This window comes from Bombyx mandarina, chromosome 20 (assembly GCF_030267445.1).
Source record: "Bombyx mandarina strain Sakado chromosome 20, ASM3026744v2".
Classification (NCBI taxonomy): domain Eukaryota; kingdom Metazoa; phylum Arthropoda; class Insecta; order Lepidoptera; family Bombycidae; genus Bombyx; species Bombyx mandarina.
This window is the reverse complement of record NC_143226.1, coordinates 698,489-721,222: the sequence shown is the minus strand read 5'-3', so window position 1 is coordinate 721,222 and position 22,734 is coordinate 698,489. Positions and strand designations below refer to the sequence as shown.

Genomic DNA, 22,734 nt, shown 5'->3' with positions numbered 1-22,734 from the left:
CATGAGACAGAACTCATGAAAAGGCAAAGGGGGGAAAGTGAAGTGTTTAGTGCGGAGCACATCTCTCCCATCACCCTCCCCCTCGGGACGCCGGACTGGCGGTCGTCGGCGCCACGACCACCAGCCCTCTCGGTCGGCAGGCTATCCGGAGCCCGCCTAGATGGCGCCGGTTAGAGTGAGCTATCCTACGGAATACCCCGCTGGGTCAGAACCAGCGTGGGTCGAGGATAGCCGGCCTTCCATCACCCGGATGCTCTTGCGTAAAACGCGTGCAGAGCAGCTTGCACGACGTCTTCTTAGGTCCCCCTCGCCGGTCCCCAGACCGACATATGAGGGGGACCCGAAACACTTAGAGGGCCAGGGCTTGGGCGATATCCGCCTCCCTGGCCCCCGCTCGACGGCGGCGGGCTTGCGCGTCTCTAACGCGCCCCGCCGCCTCCTTCTGCGAGATGGTGCACTCGCAGAAGTCGAGCATCGCCTTCCACGACTCGTCGTCGCCGAGCATCGATGCCACAACACTCGGCAACGACAAGTCGTTTCCTATTTTTGCGACGAGGACACGGCGCCACCCCTCCCATGCGGGGCAGGCGACGAGCGTATGCTCTGTCGTGTCCAAGTCGCAATCACAATGGTGGCACTCTGCCGTCGGCTCGGCTCTGATCCGGTGCAGGAACTCACCGAAGCCACCATGCCCAGTGAGAACCTGCGTGAGCCGGAAAGTGAGGCGTCCTCTGTCACGATTCACCCAATCCACAAGGACTGGGCGAATCGCCTCGACGGTCCTACGACCAGCCGAAGGATCGGCCAGCCGCCTGGACCATGATTCCAGCACGGACCGCCGAGATTGGGCCCTCCGCGCTCTGACCACACTGGGGCTGGGACGCGCCATGCCCCGGGCACGAAGGTCAGCCCGCCACTGATAGTCAGCGGCGAGCGCCTCCGCTTCCAGAACCCAAGGCGGCGTCCCAGCCAGTACACACGCCGCCTCGAAGGAGATGGTATCACACCATACAGTATACTAGTCTTTTATAAATTCTGTCTTGAAAAATAATAATAATTTGGAGTTTGTATTAATATGAATGAATTGAGATGAAGTTGATTGATTTGAGACTAATCAATTGGGATAAAATTTAATGAAATTAAATGAGATGGGATGAAATAAAGTCTCAGTAAAATGGCAGTTATTCATAGAGACAATAGTTGATTTTTTGGAAGAACCAGAGAAGCCGTCGTCGTGGCCTAAAAGATAAGACGTTCGGTGCATTCGTGTTGAAGCGATGCACCGGTGTTCCAATCCCGCAGGCGGGTACCAATTTTTCTAAAGAAATACGTACTCAGCAAATGTTCACGATTGACTTCCACGGCGAAGGAATAACATCGTGTAATAAAAATCAAACCCGCAAAATTATAATTTGCGTAATTACTGGTGGTAGGGGCTCTTGTGAGTCCGCGCGGGTAGGTACCACCACCCTGCCCATATCTGCCGTGAAGCAGTAATGCGTTTCGGTTTGAAGGGTAGGGCAGCCGTTGTAACTATACTTGAGACCTTACAACTTTTAACTCAAGGTAGGTGGTGCATTTACGTTGTAGATGTCTATGAGCTCCAGTGACCACTTAACACGAGGTGGGCTGTGAGCTCGTCCACCCATCTAAGCAATAAATAAAAAAAAATAAAAAAAAGCCAAGTCCAGCGACTTTTTTTTTTCGCACATTTATACAGTGACATAGATGCTTAACAGCAGTCTGAAGAAACAAGGAATTAACAAAATAAAACAATTCACACAACTTCGCTAATCGCGCTAATCACGCATAACAATAGCACTAAATATAAATAGCCTTAGGCATTAAGTCCGCCAATGTAAATTTTACATGAAGTGTAATAAATAAATAAATAAATAAATATACAAAATAATCGCATAATTTCACACCTCGCTTTTCGTATTAAGAAGGTTGAAAAGTTATTCAGCATACCTATTTGCTTTAATAGCAATAAAGATAAATATCCCATAATCGGTTTTTAGGATCACAATATCATCTGGCTTAAAATGAAATATTACATCATGATTAATTTGATACATCATGATTAATTTGATTCACTCTAAGTGAAGTATCAAATGTATCGTATTACTTCTATCTAAAAAAAAATTTTTCAGCAGAAATCTATCTGCAATACTGATCATTGGGGCAAACTGTCCTGCTAGTTTGGTCCAACTTTGAGAAAAAATTCAATCGTCGGACCTTATTTCAATGGGTGGTGATCGGGGAGTTCTTCAGAATCTCATTCCAAACATCGCAGTGTTTCAAAACGAAATTCCTTGACCAGTATGTGTTTCTAATGATGTCCTAAAGTCCTAAGCCTATGACGCCCGTATTTGTATTGAGCGATGCGACTGTGCCAGTGTTCAAATCAAGCAGACATCTACCATTTAAAAAAAATTAAATACCTAGGCCCTTTGATAAGTTCATAGCCGTTCCTGAAATCCCGTAGGTAAGCATGTAAAATGTAAATTAACAACGGATATCCAAGATGACGGAATAACATCGAATGAAATCAGCCAAAATTAAAATTTGCTTACACACTTTGTAAAGTGGTTCGTTAATCTGTACAGGTTGATAGTCTGGTTATTTCTCTTTCTGCCACGGAGCGGAACGCACAACCGTTATACTTTACAACTGAGACTTAGACCTCATGTCTCATGGTGGGCGGCAGCATTCATAATAAGATGGGTTCCTACTTGGCATGCGCTCACTCATGTATATCACTTAAATTGAGCCTTATCAAAAGGTTCAATAATACCCAAAGAGTAATGGAAAGGACTACGCTGGGAGCTCAAGTCAGGACCAAAGAGATTCCTAGATGAACAGGTATATCCTGAGGGATTACCAGATTGAAGTGGCAGTGATAGAGGGCATTGTTAGTAGAACATATAGCCGCTGGATAAAAAAACCCTTATAAGGGACGAATAACTGCTAACCGACGAATTTTTGAAGGTCGTGGGAATCCAGCACAGGACCTGTCATGTCGAACCGTGCGAAACCTTTCTGCCTAGCTGTAAATCATGATGAAACACGGATAAGAGTTTCTTATACATAAAACAAAAAAGTTTAGGTAAAATAAATTTCAAAGTATGTTGACACCATTTACTCCTCGAAAAGATGAACATTAAATTATTAGAAACGAAAATACATAATTTAAAATAAATGACAATTTTGAATCATAATACAGCATTTTTCACATTTATTGTCCACAATCTTGAAATAATAATAAAAATATATTTCTTGTCAAATGATTTCAATCAAATGATTTTATGAGAGGGTCTAATACTGTATATGTAATGGAGAAAGAAAAGGATTTAGGCGATTTACTAACTTAAAATTAGTTCGATGAACAACAAATTGATTACGTAGTGAGTTATTCAGTTAACATTTTTCACGTCACAAAGTTTAATCAGTCAACATTTTAATAATGCAAATCTTGTGATAGCATTGTGTTGCTTGAATGTTAAAATGAAAATGAAAGTACAGATGTTCAACAAACATTAAAATATAGGAGTAAACGTGCCTTAATTTACAATATTATAATAGAAAAGAATAAACACAGGCAAGGATGTAGCATTTCGATCGAGTTATTTACAAGCCACAATAAATAAATTATTAAAAAACCTTCAGAAAGACAGACATTTTCATATTTACGAACTAATTGGCACACTTTCACATTGAATCACTAGCAAACTAACGTCTAAATTACAAAAACAAATTAAAAGAGGTTCCATCAGTAAAAGTGTAACGAGAATAGTCGGCGATTAAACTCCTTCGCCTGTTTATTTATACAAAATAAACTGATTTTTTTTTACTGAAAATTTAATCAAATAGACGCTGATCTAAAAATCTTTTTGTATTGAAAACTTGTGAAAAACTATAAATTGTTACTGTATGTATTTACATTTGTTTGATATGTTTTTATTGCGGTCGTTTTACCCTAATAAATATTTAACTCCGTAGCTGCATCGTGAAGTTACAAAGTCAATACATTTTTTGCCCAGATCGTCTATCATTAGGCCGGTGTCTATAATTTATAAAATTATTGCTTTATTGTCATTTCCTATTAAGTGTATAATCTATGGTCATTTCGCCTGGAGAAAATACGGTAATATTTTTAGTTGCTAACACTAAACTCAATCCGTTTTTCTTCTTAACCATTAGAAAAACATAAACTTTGCTTATTTACGCTCTTAAGAGATACATAATTAAATAGTTGAAAACATTCGTTTCTGTAATTTCTTTATTCTTATTTCAAATTCATTTTTTCCTCGCCATTTTTCTCATAATGTCCGAAGCACCTACGGAGTTATCGAGATAACAGTTTGTTCCTTGATTTTTACCTAAGAAATCACTTAACCAACGGGCATAATAAAATTCTATAGTAAATGCTTAAATTAATACTAGACGTTTTTAATTACTATAATTATATTTACAGATTTTTCTCACAATCATGAGTATTATAATTGCACTTTATTTGTATGCGGATCGCACGATCGTCGCGTGTATTTTTTTTTTATAATTTTCTCTTATTTGTACTCTTTCAATGGAGACGAAAAAAAAAACTATCGTGCAATCAACCTTTATATGAAATTAATGAACATTTTTAATAGTTTTAATATAATTATTTCGGTTTTGTTTTTGTGTCATTCTTTTTTATTACGAACACAATCTCAGTGATTGTTGATTTAGTTTTGGCTGTATCATATAAAATGGCACACCGAGAACATTCTCGATTGACGTTCAAAAATCGAAACTCGTGTTTTCGTTGCTTCGTTCCTGCGTGCTGCGCGGACCCGCGTCACCGTTTTCGTTCACCGGTAACATGACGATAGCGGACGTCGCCGCCGTCGCGTATTATTTGTTACTTCTTGATGTCGGGATCCATTTTTGTTTTGTCCATCGAAGACGAGACCATACCGCTTTGTGGATACAATTTGTCTAGATGCTTGAGCGATTCGTTGAGAAAGTTCTGGAAGAAAATTGAATTGGAAAATCAAAAACCCTTCACAAGCATTGATTTTTTCTATTCTATTCTATTCTATTCTATTCTATTATTCTACTCTATTCTATTCTATTCTATTATTTCTATCATTTCCTACCTATGCTGATAGCCTTATGAGGCTATTTTAGCTTCTCCTTGGTGTGTATGTGAACTCACGGGGCTCAAACCGGGAGTGTTGCTAGCACTGGCCTTAGCAAGACCAGTGCTTCGCAGAATCTACCACCGGATCGGAAACGCGACCCACTGAGAAGATCCGACGAGAAAGTCAGTGGGCTGTTAATTTACTCGTCGAGCCCTTCGTCGTAAGCGACGGGTTCGGCGAGGACAGTGACCGGTGCTTGGGGGACCTAAAAGCACCGTTAATGGATCGGGAAGATCCGTAATGACGTGCTAAGGGCGACGTCAACTGTTTACCATTCGGTCCACAGGATCGGATATGAAGCATTGACTTCAAGCGTAATGAATATAACTACAGTATGCAATATCGATAATAAAGACTTGTCCGGATTTTATTTTGCATCAAAACTGACGCTTCAATTTGTCTATAAGTATTGTTTTTTTTTAAATAACAGTTGCTTATAAGTCAGTCAGTCAGTACAGTCCATCCCGTGTTATTGTATTTTTGCAGTCAAATTCCTGTACTCTTGCTGTGGATTCCTCGAATTAGTATTACGTGACTGTGACCGGCTGCATTGCTAAACTATGTATGGGTAGCTGGCGAAAACATATAAGCTATTAAAACAAACAGATAGCTTTACAACTAACAGCCTCCTTGAGAAAGTTCAGTTTATTTTTACGAGACCTTTGATATTTACCTGTATTGCTGTTAACGCAGCCACTATAGCCGGCCCTCCGAACCCGTGTGATATGAGTGAGAAATGTGTGAGGTGTCGCTGTATGGCCGGCTCCAGTAAGTGTGGGGGTCTGGTGTTGCACAACGGGGACCGATCCTGGTTGAGCAGATCCATAAGTTCTTTCGTTACCTGGATTTAAAAAAAAAATGTTGACGTTATATTTTTCCAACTGGAAAGGCAAGGGCATCATACCATACCGCTTAATCTTTTTAATAATTTTTTTTTTATGAAAAATGATATAGAGCGAAATGAAATGAAGTTGAATAATTTGAAATATTGATCAACTGGCATGAAATTAAATTAAATGAGATGATGTAGAGTGAAATATAGTCTCTGTAAAATTTTGTTTATTTACTAAGACTTCAGTGGACTTTTTGGTAGATCCCGATAAACTACGTCCAGCGGCTTTGTTTCATTTTCCCACATTTGTGCACTTTCACAGGTACTAAACAGTTAATAAACCACCGCTATTACACATTTAAACCTGAAGAAACACTAACTCAACAAAATAAAACAATTCACTTTTCAATTCAAACATCGTTCCTCGCGTTCCCGCCAAAAAGTCCAAAATTTTTTTTATACTGTCTATTCTGTGACACTGACAGATTCCATGACGGGTAGCTGAATATTAAAAATAACGTCGCTGTCAAACCAAAATCTGCTATGTGCAAAAACTCTATTTTGAATTAGCGAGTAAAAACATTTTATATGAAAGTGAATTTTTAAGAACTAATATCAAATGAAAGCTATAGATAAATATTAAAGCTGTAGGCACACACATAAGTTTTTTTTCTAGAACATGCCTGTTTAGTGGCCTGCAGCAGGTCTCGGCGTCGTCTGGCGTCATGTTCCGCGTACTGCCTCGCGAGGTACTCGGCTAGGGCTCGCGCCGGGAACTCCGTCTCGCATACGTAACCGAAGTCTCTGGCCAGGTGTACCGCTTCGGCTGTTCGTTCAGAATGCCATGTATTAATCATACTGGTGGTAGGATCTCTTGTGAGTCCGCGCGGGTAGGTAACACCACCCCGCTTGTTTCGGCCGTGAAGCAGTAACGCGTTTCGGTTTGAAGGGTGAGGCAGCCGTTGTAACTATACTGAGACCTTAGAACTTATACCTCAAGGTGGGTGGCGGCATTCACGTTGTAGATGTCTATGGGCTCCAGTAACCATTTAACACCAGGTGGGCTATGAGATCATCCACACATCTAAGCAAAAAAAATCAAAAAAAGTTAGGGTTGATTCGCAGCGATTTTTGTTAAGACGTTCCGATTGAATTTCATATGGTAATCGTATATTGGTCCCGTGTGGAGTGTTCTCGATACGAATATCATCTATCTTTAACTCCATTCATTAACCGAGATACATCGAGGGGTATTAGTTATTTGGTTTAAGCAACATTTTTGCAACTTCACACTGTTGTTGCGAATACGAAATAAAACGCATCTTTAATTACAAAGCGAAATGTCGCTTATTAAGCGAAATGTCCCTTAACCCAAATAGAATTTCACCGCTATATCTACTATACTATATGCACCAAAGTTTTTATGGTAACCTTAAATTTTTAACGGCAATGTTTTAATTGGAATCGTTAGTGATTTACGTGTAATACACAAACTAACAAAAAGACCGACCAAGAATATTATATAAAATCCGGTTTTCAGTTATAACTTAACAGATCGTAGTGTATACCTCATTAGGTCACAGGCTAATGGTACTATCAAATAGATATTCAATTAAAAATCGTGCGTTTGTTTTTTTAAGTATGATTTTTTTTAAGATATTTTATGACCTGGTAACTGAGACCTTTAAGTCTTGTCTTATTTTAATGTATATTCTTAATTTTATGAAAAATGATGTTATGGAGTGAAATGAAATGAAAATGATTATTTTGAGATATTAATCAACTGGGATGAAATTAAATGAGATGATATGAGATGAAATCTAATCTCAGTAAAATGGTGGTCATTTACTAAGATTTTTTCAGTTGACTTTTTGGAGGATCCCGAGAAGTTACGTCCAGCGCCTTTGTTTCATTTTCCCACATTTGTGCACTTTCACAGATATTAAACGGTTAATAAACCACCATTATTACACATTTAAACCCGAAGAAACACTAAATAGACAAAATAAAACAAATCACACAACTTCACTCCACGCGTTCCCGCCAAAAAGTCTTTTTAAGTATGAATACAGAAAATTACTGACTACCTGCAATTAGGTAATTTTTTTAATCAAATTTCAAAATGTACTGTAAGTTAATAGCTATAGAAAAAATACAACAAAGTTTAAAGGTCAAAAAATTATGAAGGGATTTTTACATAGACCGTACCTTCAACTAAAGAGGTTAACAACGTAACATTAGCGGCTTTTCGTCTCCCCGCCGGTAAGTTCAGGCCGATTTTCTCCAATTTCTCTCGAAGTAATCTTCCGCCATTTTTGCTTTTCGCTCTGAAAAGAAAGAAACAAATGAAGTAAAGTCGTCGTGGCTTAAATCATAAGACGTACATACATACGGTGCAGTCGTATCAAGCAATGCAATGCAACGGTATTCGAATCCCGTAGGCGGATACCAATTTTTCTAATGAAATACATACTTAACTGCTGCTTAAGTTACTACAAAAAATGTATTACTAGTTGAGATAGTTTTACGACAGAACAACGTTTAAATATCAATTTTCATATTTATGTTCGGAGTTGTGATCGATAACTGTGTATTTGTTTTTAGGTTCTGTATTCTTTAATTCCTTAGTCTACATGAGGATTAAAAAATGAATGCGTAAAATTTTAATGCAATTTACAAAAATACCCAAACCGCACATTTTATGAACAAAATTTATGACCGTTTATTTGTGTTCATCAAGAATTCCGCGTCATTGACCTTTAAGCAAGACAAGTAGGTAACAACCTTTTTTCATAGACACGTAGTTAAGTAAATAAAATAAAAAGATAAATGTGACAGGTCGCATGTCAAGTACTGCTACCGACCGCGAGATGGAGCTACAGATAACGTATCGATTACTGTCAAAATCATAGTGATTGACGCATAGAATGCATTCGAGCATTCTTTATCGATTAGCAATATTAAAAGTATGCCTTATCCACTTAATATTTAGGAATAAATTTGATTCTAATATCATAGTTTCAACAACCCTAGAAAAGCTAGAGTGTTAATACGTTTGTTATTAATATTATTAGTATATTGTGTAATTAATAGTAGTTAATATAGTATATATCACACAATTTATGACAAATAGTTCTAATTATATCAATGACTTGATATAAGTGATACAAACCCAAAAAATATATTTTAAAATTAAATAATCTCAGGGATTTAAACAAAAATAAATACATCATACATACGCATCAAAAAAGGATTTTTCTTAATAGTACCTTTTTTAATACTCTATACATCAAACTCAACGAGAATCAAGTTTATAGGTTTCTAAATTCCGTTAGCACAATATAAAAATAATAAAAAAAAAAAACTTTATCTATGAACAAATGAGAGTGTATTCGGTATACCGTAATTGTTTCGTAATTTGATTGATTTTAGACGGAAGTCAGTGGGTGTCTTGACTATTGACCGTTTGAAAAGTTGAATCTGGAATGAGATTATGGAATTTTTCATCGATCCAAATCACGTTCAACCAGTTGAATATTATTTGCTTTTAATTGAAACGATAAGTATACTAATAGGCAGCGGCTTGGCTCTGCCCCTGGCATTGCTGAAGTCCATGGGCGACGGTAACCACTCACCATCAGGTGGGCCGTATGCTCGTCTGCCTACAAGGGCAATAAATAAAAAAAACGATAAATTTATTAGGCACCTATTGGTGTAAGCCCACGGTCGGAAGGTTTAAGTCTTAACACTAAACATATCATAACGGGCCAATTGACCCATTTTGAACTTTTGCATTGAAAATGTAACGTATCATCTTGTTGCTTTTCCACATTTGATTATTATTTAATTAATCTACAGTTATTATACTCTTTTTTTTGTTTTGTTTTGTTTATTTTGAGTAATACTTGTCGTATACCGTTATCTACCCGCTATGACAGAAATAGGTACCAGTAAGTGTTGGTATGATTAGTGTTCAATATTAAGTGTACTTACTACCTATCGTTTGAAGGAGGGCTATGAGACGGAGGAAACTGTATTTCCATTAGGACATTAACAGTTAATTTCCTATCGTAAGCTATCCTTTTATCCATCTGTACCTATATACAAAGTAATATCAATGTTCCACATCAGAATCTTCCAGACAGATTTCCTGCGAGAGCTCATTTTTTTTACAAATTAGGGGGATTAAAAAATTTGAAATTGTTAGGTCTGATGTCTCAACTTTACGTACCAGGTCCAAGATCCCACGATAGGCTCAGCGCTGGTTGGATGTGGTAAAGGTGGATATGGAGGAGAATAACCTCACCCAGAAGGATGCCAAAGAAGGATGCAAAATGGAGGAGTTTCAGTGGGAAAGAAGCCATAGGTCTAGAAACCGGTCTAGTGAGAAATTAGATGTATGGACGAGCTCACAGCCTACCTGGTGTTAACTGGTTACCGGAGCCCATAGGCATATTAAACAACATACGTGAGATATGAATTCTAAGGTCTCAGTATCGTTACAATGACTACCCCACCCTTCAAACCGAAATGCATTACTGCTTCACGGCAGAAATAGGCAGGGTGGTGATACCTACCCGTGCAGACTCACAAGAAGTTCTACCACCAGTAAGAAGAAGAAGAAGTTAGTTTAGATCCATATTTTGACAGAACAAAATTAATATCGGTTATTCATTACCGACTGATCTCATTATTCTGGGACGCTCTTTATCTTTTCAAATAGACACTAAGAAAAATTCAATATTCAATATTTTTAAGTCCTCAAAGACCCTCCCCGCGAAACTAAATTCCTTCGTAAATAATTAAGGCGAAGGTTGTCGAAGTTGTATTTATGATAAGCATAATTTCGCGTTGCCGCGTTCCAATTCTACCCTCCCGGTTCTTTGCGGTATGCGGATTAAATTCCGCCATGGAATCGTTATTAGATTGAGATTTTCTACATGCTTCTATTTCATACTTCATAATACGTTAACTTGTTTAGGCTTTTAATATAAAACGAGATCTAGTATCAATATAATATTGTTTGAATACTAAAAAAAACATTGTAAAGCATTCGAATTGTCCGAAATTTTACAATTAAAATAGTAAATGCGAGATTAAACTGCAAAAGTAGATATAATATTGTCTAGGACTCGCAAAGGACTGTGTTCAAATTACATATCATGTTCATAATATACTGTTAGGACGGTCATTAGAAGAAGAATTAATTAGCGCTAGAAGCGTGCCCACGGTGGGAGCACCCGTGGCGAAACCTCTTCGCGATGCTGGGGCAGGACCTCTCTTTGCGGGCTGTCGTTGTCCGTATGGTAGAGGACCGGAGTTCGTGGGAGGCCATGGCTGGGTTCTGTGACTTGCTCCTCAGCGTAGAAGGCGGGGTGGATGGCGCGGGCGAGAAGCCGCCGCGCAGCCTCCGCAGGGACCGTCCAGTGCCAGGTACGGGGGCGCCCGGCACTCGACTGTTGGTCCGGTGGTGAAGCCATGCAAGGTGGCTCCTGTGCGCCGCTCACGGTGAGTCTCCCGAGACGACGCCCTTCGGGATTTTCCCGGGGATGAGATCCCGTCCGATCATTAGTACTGGTACCGGTGAAGGCGGGACTTTCGGCGCGCACTGCGTTACCGTAAGTTTCGTGTAGTCGGTGTGGTGGAGCTCGATGGGGTTTAGTGGGTAGTCGGTTCTGCGGAGCAAATGCCTCGCGGGCTTTCAAGGCATAGGCTCCTGTGAGAAATTGGGAGAGGTGGAGGACCTCGGTCCTTCTATTCTCCCCTTCATCCTCTCAGGAGGCGCCGGAGTCCTAAATAACCCGATCCCCCCCTCGACCGGGTATACGTAAATGCATTCCCCAGCGTTAATAAAAGGATGGTAATTAGTGTTTTCTAACGCAAATACTAATAGTTTTTATATTAGGGAAAAAATACATTCTGATTCACACGTGCAATACCGGGGCAAGTTGCTAGTCGTAAAAAAAGGGTGCGTGTACTTATGTACGCGCGTAAGAAGTTATACTTTATTTTTATTAAATTTATTTCTTTTTTTTTATTTAAATTTTAATCAATTTGAAAAATAATCGATTAAACAACATCCTCAAACACGCATATTGGACATCCTTTTTCTTGACATCGTATAAATTCGGTAATTCTCGGTACGGTTCGGAAAGTTCACCTGCGGCTATATTCAGACTCGCCAAGTTACGTTGGTCGTATTGTAATGAGCGATTTAGTGGGCAACTTCATTCTGTTAATTTTGTGTCACGGTGCGCGCGCATCGTAAAATTTCACTCTCATCAATTTTTCATAACGCGCCTAAAGAAGTATAACTTCAAAAAACTTGTGTCTATAGCTTTAATATTTATCTACAGCTTTCATTTGATATTAGTTCTTAAAATTTCACTGTTATAGAGAACCGAATTAATTTATAGGCTAACAACACCGCTGAATGTCAAGAAAATCAACAGACAAATAATTTTGTTTTAAGAATCAATTCAATACGATTCTGCATAGTTAACTTCAATGACCGTAGCGAAGCGTGGGTTTTCTTTGTGAATAATTATAATAATGGCCGCCATCTTAGAGCGGCTTACGTATTTTGACAGCTTACTATTTACGAAAGAAAAAACCGCATACGTGTTATAATAATATTATTATGTTTTTTTTTTTAAATTAAGATGGTATTTTTAACGTATGATTAATTCCGTTACGGCTTGTGTATTTGATATTGGCGTACGGATAAATTTAAATTTCTTTGTGTAATTCGTTAATTTCAAATATAAACGTGTGCTTAATCTCAAAACGACTTTCTGATGGGTACGGTTGCTGTTAAGTGTTAGGCATAATGGGCGTTTAAATTTTAATTTCTCGATAATTGGATTCTTGTTAAAGTGATGCTTACTCTTTAGATTTCTTTACTTATTTAAATTTATTATAGTTATTACACCCAGAAGATTGAGGCTTTGAACTTTTTTATCAAGATTATAATAAGAACGGATTACGAAACCCTTTGCCTAAAAAAAGCTTTGTCTTCATGTTCCCGCCAAAATTTTGGTGACCTCACCAATGCTTAGATCAAAGATAATTATGCTAGGTAGGTAGGTAATCAAAGACATACAATATCTTAGTTATACGTATCCAACATGGAACGTTTTAAGACTGTATAAATATTTATACACTTAATATGATGTTGAAAATGTTCATACTTAAAGCTACACATTACAATAATAATTCTGAATTGTTACATTTAAAGTTTTGTATGAAAGTAAAGTTATTAGCTTGAAAATTACAATTTTAATGAAAAGCATGAACACGTTTACCGATAACAATTTGTTGGCGATATCTCGTAAATTGTAGAATATGCAAATTGCTTATGTAAAGTGTATTCAGCTGTTGTCTGCTATTATCGTTGTAACGGTGTTGCCATAAAACTTGTTTCAATTAGACAATGTAAAATTGAAATGGTATTATTATTTGGTATTCGTACTACTGAATATCAGACTCGTCGACAGACGAGCATACGGCCGACCTGATGGTGAGTGGTTACCGTCACCCATGGACTTCAGCAATGCCAGGGGTAGAGCCAAACCACTGCCTACTATTCAAGTTTCAAGGTGGCCGGCGGAAGTCGTGCTGCGATCTTTATGTAAGTTAGTAAAAGAGGAGTGGTAATATTAAGGATGTAGTTTCGTATCTGCGACCTCATGATTGAGACGTAGACATAGCGCGGCTTAACATATGACGTCACAAGATCACGTACCTACTGCTCGCAAAGAAACATTTTACTATCTATATATTAATACGTGAAGCAAGAACTTTTTTTGTTTTTTTTTAATTTATTTTTTATTGCTTAGATGGTTGGACGAGCTCACAGCCCACCTGGTGTTAAGTGGTTACTGGAGCCCATAGACATCCACAACGTAAATGTGCCACCCACCTTGAGATACAAGTTCTAAGGTCTCAAGTATAGTAACGACGGCTGCCCCGCCCTTCAAACCGAAACGCATTACTGCTTCACGGCAGAAATAGGCAGGGTGGTGGTACCCACCCGCGCGGACTCGCAAGAGGTCCTACCACCAGTAATTACGCAAATTATAATTTTGCGGGTTTCATTTTTATTACACGATGTTATTCCTTCACCGTGGAAGTCAATAGTGAACATTTGTTGAGTACGTATTTCATTTGAAAAATTGGTACCCGCCTGCGGGATTCGAACACCGGTGCATCGCTTCAACACGAATGCACCGGACGTCTTATCCGTTAGGCCACGGCGACTACTACTTTGTACCCCTTTTTACAAAAATTACGCGAACGGAGGAGTATGAAATTTCCTACACTTGTAGAGAATATGGAGTGCAGAATGCTATTTTTTTTTTTAATTATTCGTAAAAAATAATATAAATAAATAAATGCCACACTCTCTTATGCTCTTTTGCTTATTGTTCAAGTGGTCAAATTGGGTTAATATTGTTTTTTTTTTAATATTATTTATCTATAGTGTAGCCTTAGCGAAATCTGTGATTACAGAAGTAAAATCTTTGACAATAAAACCATAATAATGTTCAAACTTATAATTTAATCAATAATTGAGGCCTATGAAATAAAGGCAGCTAAATGCAAGTCTGTCAAATATTCAGGTAAACTACAAAAATCGACCCTAAACACGTCATTACGGATCCTCCCGATCCATCGAAGCACTGCTCTTGCTAGGGCCAGTGTTAGCAACACTCCCGGCTTGAGAAGCTAAAATAACTTTGTTCGGATAGCTACGATATTCTTTATTTTAAAGCAGATTTATAAAGAACTAGCTGACCTGGCGAACTTTGTTCCGCCTTAGAGGCAATAAATAAGCAGACTTTTGATTTTATCGAGGTCAATTTTGTATTTGGATAATTGATGTTAATTAAAAAAAGCAAGCGTTTTAATGTTTCTTTATTTGCCATGTATTTTTATTGTTATTATTATCTTCAGTCCGTTCACTCGCAATGTTTCGAATCCTAGTTGCATTACGGTTTCGTCGGGAAAGATTTGATCGTGCTGGTCGCGGCATGGCTTTCTTAATGATTACCTATCTCGGCACAATAAGCTAATCGAAAGTCGAAATAAACACATCAACCGGTCAACTTCAAAATTCTACTATAATTAACCATAAACTACATTAAGTTTAGCTGTCAGAGATTTAGCTGTATTTGTTATAACATGAAAACACTAAAGCGTGTCCAACTAACTAAACAAGATAGCGCCTTTGTTAATCCATTTCACGACATTACGGCGTTTAGCTGCTTTTGATTTTATAGTCCTCAATTATAGTCGAACTTCGACTACTGGGCGGCCACTAGTGATAAATAAATAGGCAACTTTGCTAACAGTACATACCACCGATTAAAAATACTTTCGCGATTGGCTATTTAAATTGATTGCCATAATCAAAATATAGTCAAGGAGTATTTAATACAAATAAACCTAATGAACAATTGCGCCAAATGAAGTCGAGAGTCGTTAGAATAAACATGTAGCAGACTCTGTCTAGTGTTTGGACTATAGGTAAAAAGCCCAGAAAAAAAAGTTTTTTTTTATTGCTTAAATGGGTGAACGAGCTCACAACCCACCTGGTGTTAATTGGTTACTGGAGCCCATAGACATCTACAACGTAAATGCGCCACCCACCTTGAGATATAAGTTCTAAGGTCTCAGTATAGTTACAACGGCTGCCCCACCCTTCAAACCGAAACGCATTACTGCTTCACAGCAAAAAGAGGTGGGCTGGTGGTACCTACCCGTGCGCACTCACTGGAGGTCCTACCACCAGTAATTACGCAAATTTTAATTTTGCGGGTTTGATTTTTGTTACACGATATTATTCCTTCACCGTGGAAGTCAATCGTGAACATTTGTTAAGTATATATTTCATTAGAAAAACTGGTACCCGCCTGCGGGATTCGAACACCGTTGCATCGCTAGATACGAATGCACCGGACGTCTTATCCTGTAGGCCACGATGACTACAAAATGTTTTGCTATTCATAAAATAAATGAATGTTGGTTGTTTTTGCTGTTGACGCTGACGACTTAAAGATTTATCCGCTGTTAAGTGTTCACTAGGACTCGGAGACAATATGCGAGAATCAAACTTAAAAGTTTCAATTGCTTTAGACTAACAGCAATTGGCGTTACTGCATTGCTAATCTACCATCTGGTAGGCCATAACCTCCTTTTCACTTTACAATGAAAGATTTAAAAAAGTTGCTCATCTAATTAAATTATAAAGTGAAGTTTTTTTTTTGTCTATGCCATTGGTTACTATGATGGAAATGTTGCAATTAAGTAAGGTGTGTTTGATACCGTTATGGATATATTAGATGCGGTATGGTACAGCTTGAAAATACATAACTAGATTTATTTTCATTTAGAAGTCGTCGTGGCCTAAAGGATAAGACGTCCGGTGCATTCGTGTTGAACGATATGCACCGGTGTTCGAATCCCGCAGGCGAGTACCATTTTTTCTAATGAAATACGTACTTAACAAATGTTCACGATTGACTTCCACGATGAAGGAATAACATCGTGTAATAAAAATCAAACCCGCAAAATTATAATTTGCGTAAATACTGGTGGTAGGACCTCTGGTGAGTTCGCACGGGTAGGTACCACCTCCCTGCCTATTTCAACCGTGAAGCAGTAATGCGTTTCGGTTTGAAGGGTGGGGCAGCCGTTGTAACTATACTGAGACCTTAGAACTTATATCTCAAGGTGGGTGGCGCATTTACGTTGTAGATGTCTATGGGCTCCAGTAACCACTTAACACCAGGTGGGCTGTGAGCTCGTCCACTCATCTAAGCAATAAAAAATAAAATAAAAAAATAGATTGCCTACTATGGCCTAATCATTTCGGTTTGAACGATAGCTCCGGGTAAGGACTTTGACTTCAAGTCCCAAGGCACCCTTTGCGCGTCGATTTCGTTTGCAATTACATAAACTTTTTTCCTCTACCTATTCGCTGGTAATCTAAGGGGCTATTCTAGTTACGTCCGGACGGGTAGGTGAGCTCAGGGGCTCAACCTGAGAGAATTTGCTAACACTAGACCTAGCAAGAGCAGTGCTTCGCAGAGTCTACCACCGGGTCGGAATCGTGACCTATTAAGAAGATCAGAGAAACTCAGTGGGCTGTGTTTATGGGATAGTTCGCTTCCAACTCTTCCGGTGTTCGAGAGGCTTAAAAGCATCGAGAGTGAATTCGGGGGATCCGACATGTTTTCGGCGACGGCGGCTTTTCGTTGCCCCGTATAAGGCTACGCAAATAATGAAACTATCTTACCTCCTTAGCACCCCTCCGAGTAGCGAAGCGTTCAAGCACTCCGGTGGAGACAGTCTCCTTTGCACCTCCGCCACGGTGACTTTGTACTTGCTGGTCGAAGACAGGAGAGACAGCCGACCGGGAACCGAGCAGAACACGTCGTTGGGAGCGCAGCTGCCGCTTCCGCCAATGCCGTCCCGACCTTTCATTGCTGGACAAGATCGATGAATAAATTAATCACATTGAAATCGTCGCGGCCTAAATGCTTCTCATCGAACAAGTCGCTTGCGACGAAGGGCTCGGCCAGTAAATTAACCCACAGACACAGCCCACTGAGTTTCTCGCCGGATCGTCTAAGTGAGTCGATTTCTTAGAGACTGACACTTAGAACTCACGTGTCGAAGTGGGTGGCGGCATTTACTTTGTTGATGTCTACAGGCTCCGGTAACCAGTTAATACCAGCTGGGCCATGAACAAGTCTACCCATCTAAACAATAAAAAATAAAAAATAAACATATATGGTCCTATTATAGAAATATAATAATTACAATTATTTTATTGCCCCAAATAAATATTCTAAATAAATAACTAGAACTTCTATTACTCATGAAAAAGTTTATATAAAACCGAATAGAGATGCATTAGATTTATAAAAAAAAAATTAAATACTATTTACTAGTTAGTACAAGTTTGTCGATTTTTTATTATGAATACAACGAAAAAGTTCGACTAGAATCGAATAGTGCTGACGACCCGTTGGCTTATTAATCTGTTTTTGTGTAATCCGTTTTTAATTATCTTTCAATTGTTGGCCTTTTGTTTTTTTTAGTACCGACTGTTAATGTATTTGCACGTGCTCCCTTTTCTCAATTATTCGCTGTTGGTAAGTCTGGTTTTTGCGATCAATAAAAACTCAATCGCAATAGTATTTTAATGGACTATCTAATTCGGATTTCACTGGTGGTAGGACCTCTTGTGAGTCCGCGCGGATAGGTACTACCGCCCTGCCTATCACTGCCGTGAAGCAGGAACGCGTTTCAGTCTAAAGGATAGGGCAGCCGTTGTAACTATACTGAGATCTTAGAACTTATCTCTCAAGGTGGGTGGCGCATTTACGTTGTAGATGTTTATGAGCTCCAGTAACCACTTAACACCAGGAGGGCTGTGAGCTCGTCCACCCATCTAAGCAAAAAAAAAAAGAAATCTCGGCCGATCTAGGTTCAGTTTATCGATATTTGCATAATCGTTTCCTTCAATCCGTGAATTCGTTACGGGCTAATTATGTGATTCACGAAACAATTATAATTAGTGTAGCGTTTGAAAATTGGAAGTCTCTAAATCGAGCAGCGCGAACGTTAATACAAAAATTATTCTCAGTAAAGTAGACGCAGCCAATTGTAATGCTAAAGTCACGATACAAAAAATCAGGGTGATTACGAAATCTTTAGCTTCGAAAAACTAACAATGGCGCTCCTAACAATCGCTGCCCCGCCCCAAACATGCGCTCAGCGTGATCACCATTCTCATTGTAATATTCCTTTAAGCCAGCCCTAATACAATAAACATTAGTGTATCATTAACTCTGCACCATACTGGCTATTTAGCACCCCGTCATTGAAAAAGGCGCCGAACCGATATTAGCGGCCAATTACAATTCGGAATACAACTCTATGTTATTGACTTTTCGAAATTGGAATTTCGTATTCGGAATAAGCTAACTGTTACGAACGTCAAGTTTTTAAATTAGGAACGAGCGAACGTAGCGACATCTGAACATGGTTCGGTGAAACCTTATTAAAATAACGTTTGATTGATCGATACTTTTATTTCTTTGATATTGATTCATTCGGCCGTTGAATGAGATCGTTTTTTTTTTCTTTTCTTTTTTTTACAATCTATTTAGAAAAATCGATACACCTATCCGATAAGTGCGGTATGAGGCCTAATTACAGTTTTATCTTCGGCGGGTCATCGCTACAGTAACAATAAAATGTTTGATAAGTTAATAATACATATTTTGTCGGTCGGATGTTCGTGCAATTTAAATTATAGATTAAGACGACGGTACGGTCTGAGCGATAAGTTGAAATAAACATATATTGTTAATTAGTAATCACAATACTATATGTAATTTTGATCTTTACAAAACAGACCATGATTTTGTGCCAAGTTATTGTCAATTTGACAGCGAAATATAACCACTAACGCTACTTGATTATTCGTAATGATATAATATTACGTAAATAATGAAGTACATAATCTATCTATATAATAATATATAAAAATGAATTGCTGTTCGTTAGTCTCGCTAAAACTCGAGAACGGCAGGACCGATTTGGCTAATTTTGGTCTTTAATTATTTGTGGAAGTCCAGAGAAGGTTTAAAAGGTAGATAAATATGAAAATGTTCGGAATTAAACAAAAATAACAAATTTGTTTTCCCTTTGATGTGTCCCCTGTCGGACTGATTCCTTTTGTTTGTTTAAACGCCAAATAACCATGAAAAAGGGTCCTTTTTTAAATATGACTTTTCGATACAACTGCTCTTGAATATGATCAAAGAACCAGAAAATAAATCTCTTTTATTTTAAATGGATCTTCAGCTGATCTTGATTATGACGGTAGTTCTATATCAAGTTTGATCTTGTACTGTTAATTTCAAGATTAGTATATGCAATGGTATAATATGGAAAACCAATCGAATTTTTACTGATGGTAGGACCTCGTGTGAGTCCGCGCGGGTATGTACCACCCCCCGCCTGTTTCTGCCGTGAAGCAGTAATGCGTTTCGATTTGAAGGGTGGGGAAGCCGTTATAACTATACTTGAGACCTTAGAACTTATATCTCAAGATAGGTGGCGCAGTTACGTTGTAGATGTCTATGGGCTCCAGTAATCACTTAACACCAGGTGGGCTGTGAGCTCGTCCACCCATCTAAGCAATATCTAGAGATCTATAGAGGTTTCTTAAATTGTAAACGTAAAGAACTTAGAAATATTAATGACTTGTCAGTTAACTTTTTCGCATATTCAGTAGTAACTATTTAGCTTACAATATGCGTTCCTACCGTCGATAATATTTTATTGAATTAGTTTTCAAACCGTACATTTCGACATCTGACGAAAGACATTATCGATGAGTCAACAGAACACTTCGGATCATTTAACTCTTTTACCAACACTGGTAATTTCCGTTCGCTATATCTTTAAGATGAACGCACCACGTGATCTTGGTGTCAATCTAATTTCCTTGCTTTTTATTTGTAAGCTAGTAAGTAGCGACAGTCATTGCAATATTTATTTTTGGTTTAAAACTTTTTTACCTATGTCATTTTTGTTTTGTTGCGTGTTTACTGTTTGTGGTTTTAAAACTTAATGAAAATTTTCTTGGCCTTTCTGAAATTCTTAGTTGATTATGTTACGCAGCTTTCGGATTTAAGATATTACGCAATACAATTTTGTTTGGTGCATGTTTTTCATCACATTCGAGATTTTTGTAAGTTTTTTGTTTTTATTTTATTGCTTAGATGGGTGGACGAGCTCACAGTCCACCTGGTGTTAAGTGGTTACTGGAGCCCATAGACATCTACAACTTAAATGCGCCACCCACCTTGAGATATAAGTTATAAGGTTTTTTTTATTTTTTTTATTGCTAGATGGATGGACGAGCTCACAGCCCACCTGGTGTTAAGTGGTTACTCGAGCCCATAGACATCTACGACGTAAATGCGCCACCCACCTTGAGATATAAGTTCTATGGTCTCAGTATAGTTACAACGGCTGCCCCACCCTTCAAACCGAAACGCATTACCGCTTCACGGCAGAAATAAAAATTATAGTTACTGTTATTCGCTATATAATTTTTAGCTTTTTATCAGAAGATACAGTTAAACTACCACGGTCTAATCGCGTTACTATTAATACATCCTCAATCCATAGTTGTACTTTTCTGAAGTTTTATCAAGTTAACGCTTCTATTTTGAATTTAATTGCTGCCGTAATTTACCTATACAAGGCCCACAAACATTGAGAAACGTTTTGATGACGTCATGCCGGAGATCGGCCAAAGTATCCTGCTAACCCTTACTGTGAAGAAATATAAATAAGGAATATTAATGTAATTTAAAAAAATAAACAAAAGAATTTTAATGTACTCACTTTTCAATAAAGGTAGATCCGTCATGAAACCAGTGGTGTCATCCATCGCGGCGTTCTAAAACCGAAAACAAAATATTGCCCTTAAATTTTCGTGTTCGATATTAATAATGAGAAAAATTTCAGTTGATATTAGGTACGTAGTGCTTTGGAGTATTATAATAGCTCGTGCTTAATTTGTTCTCGGGTTATTAAATTCCTTTTGTATGGACGGATGTGCTCCTCCGTTATTTATTGGTTTTAATAAAGTATCGAGACTCTGAGGGATGGAATTTTTGAACGCGCTCGACATGTTTGTGTAATCTGTGTTTTTTTTTTTTTGATGGGCGTTTTATATTCCATTTCCTCTTCAAAATAAGTTAATTAAATTTGTTTCATTACTATATTAATAATATTTAAAAGCGTAATTAATTACATGTACCTATGTATAATACTTAAGGTTTTGTTATTATTTTTCTTCATGCACAGATATACAAGGGCGGGATGATAAGTAACTAGCCTAACAATAAAACACTTAACTTTTCGTGATAAAATTAATTTTATTTTTCGACATAGTCTTCGTGAACCTCTACGCACTTATTCCATCTTCGTTCTAAAGCATTAATGCCTTCCATAAAATGATTTCTTTCGAGGCCTGCAAAATACTCCTCTACAGCGGCTATGACTTCATCATTTGTGGTAAATTTCTGTCCGCCCAAAAAAGTTTTGAGCTTAGGGAATAAGTGGAAGTCTGATGGCGCTATATCAGGCGAATAAGGTGGGTGGGACAGCAAATCATACTTCAATTCGTTGATTTTTGCCATAGCTTTAACACATGTGTGAACCCTAGCGCTGTCTTGGAGGAAGTTTTTTTTTATTTTATAACAACTAAGAGGCAAACGAGCAAGACGGGTCACCTGATGGTAAGTGATTCACCGCCGCCCACGGTCACCAGCGTTTACGCCAGTGCGTTGCCTACCCTTCAGATAAGAATATGCTCTTTTCTTGAATAACCCAATGTATTTATTTTTCGCCAAATCTGGTCGTTTTTGCTGAATACACTGATGAAAATTATCTAGAAGATTAGCGTAGTATTCTTCATTAATCGTTTGACCTTTAGGAAGGTAAACTATCATCAAGATCCCATCTGCATCCCAAAAGACGGAAGCCATCACTTTTCCAGCCGACTTTACAGCCATGACTTTTTTGGAGCCGGTCATCGCGATTGCGTCCACTGTTTTGATTGAATTTTTGATTTTGGCGTGTAATCACGAACCCATGTTTCATCTTTTGTTACAAATCGAC

General features: G+C 38.3%; 1 protein-coding gene across 4 annotated transcripts in view; it reads right to left on the bottom strand.

Moving 5' to 3' along the window:
- Positions 1–3,129: 3,129 nt before the first annotated feature.
- Positions 3,130–22,734, bottom strand: part of TfAP-2 (transcription factor AP-2) — a 98,727-nt gene continuing 79,122 nt past the window's right edge. For all 4 annotated transcript variants that reach the window (XM_028177026.2, XM_089735677.1, XM_089735675.1 and 1 more), the window contains 6 exons: positions 21,454–21,508; positions 17,318–17,507; positions 8,227–8,345; positions 6,702–6,844; positions 5,860–6,027; positions 3,130–5,011 (listed from right to left, as the gene is read on the bottom strand). In XM_028177026.2, the coding sequence (XP_028032827.1) occupies positions 4,904–5,011; positions 5,860–6,027; positions 6,702–6,844; positions 8,227–8,345; positions 17,318–17,507; positions 21,454–21,508 (783 nt within the window). In that variant the 3' untranslated portion in view covers positions 3,130–4,903. The remainder of the gene's footprint in view (positions 5,012–5,859; positions 6,028–6,701; positions 6,845–8,226; positions 8,346–17,317; positions 17,508–21,453; positions 21,509–22,734) is intronic.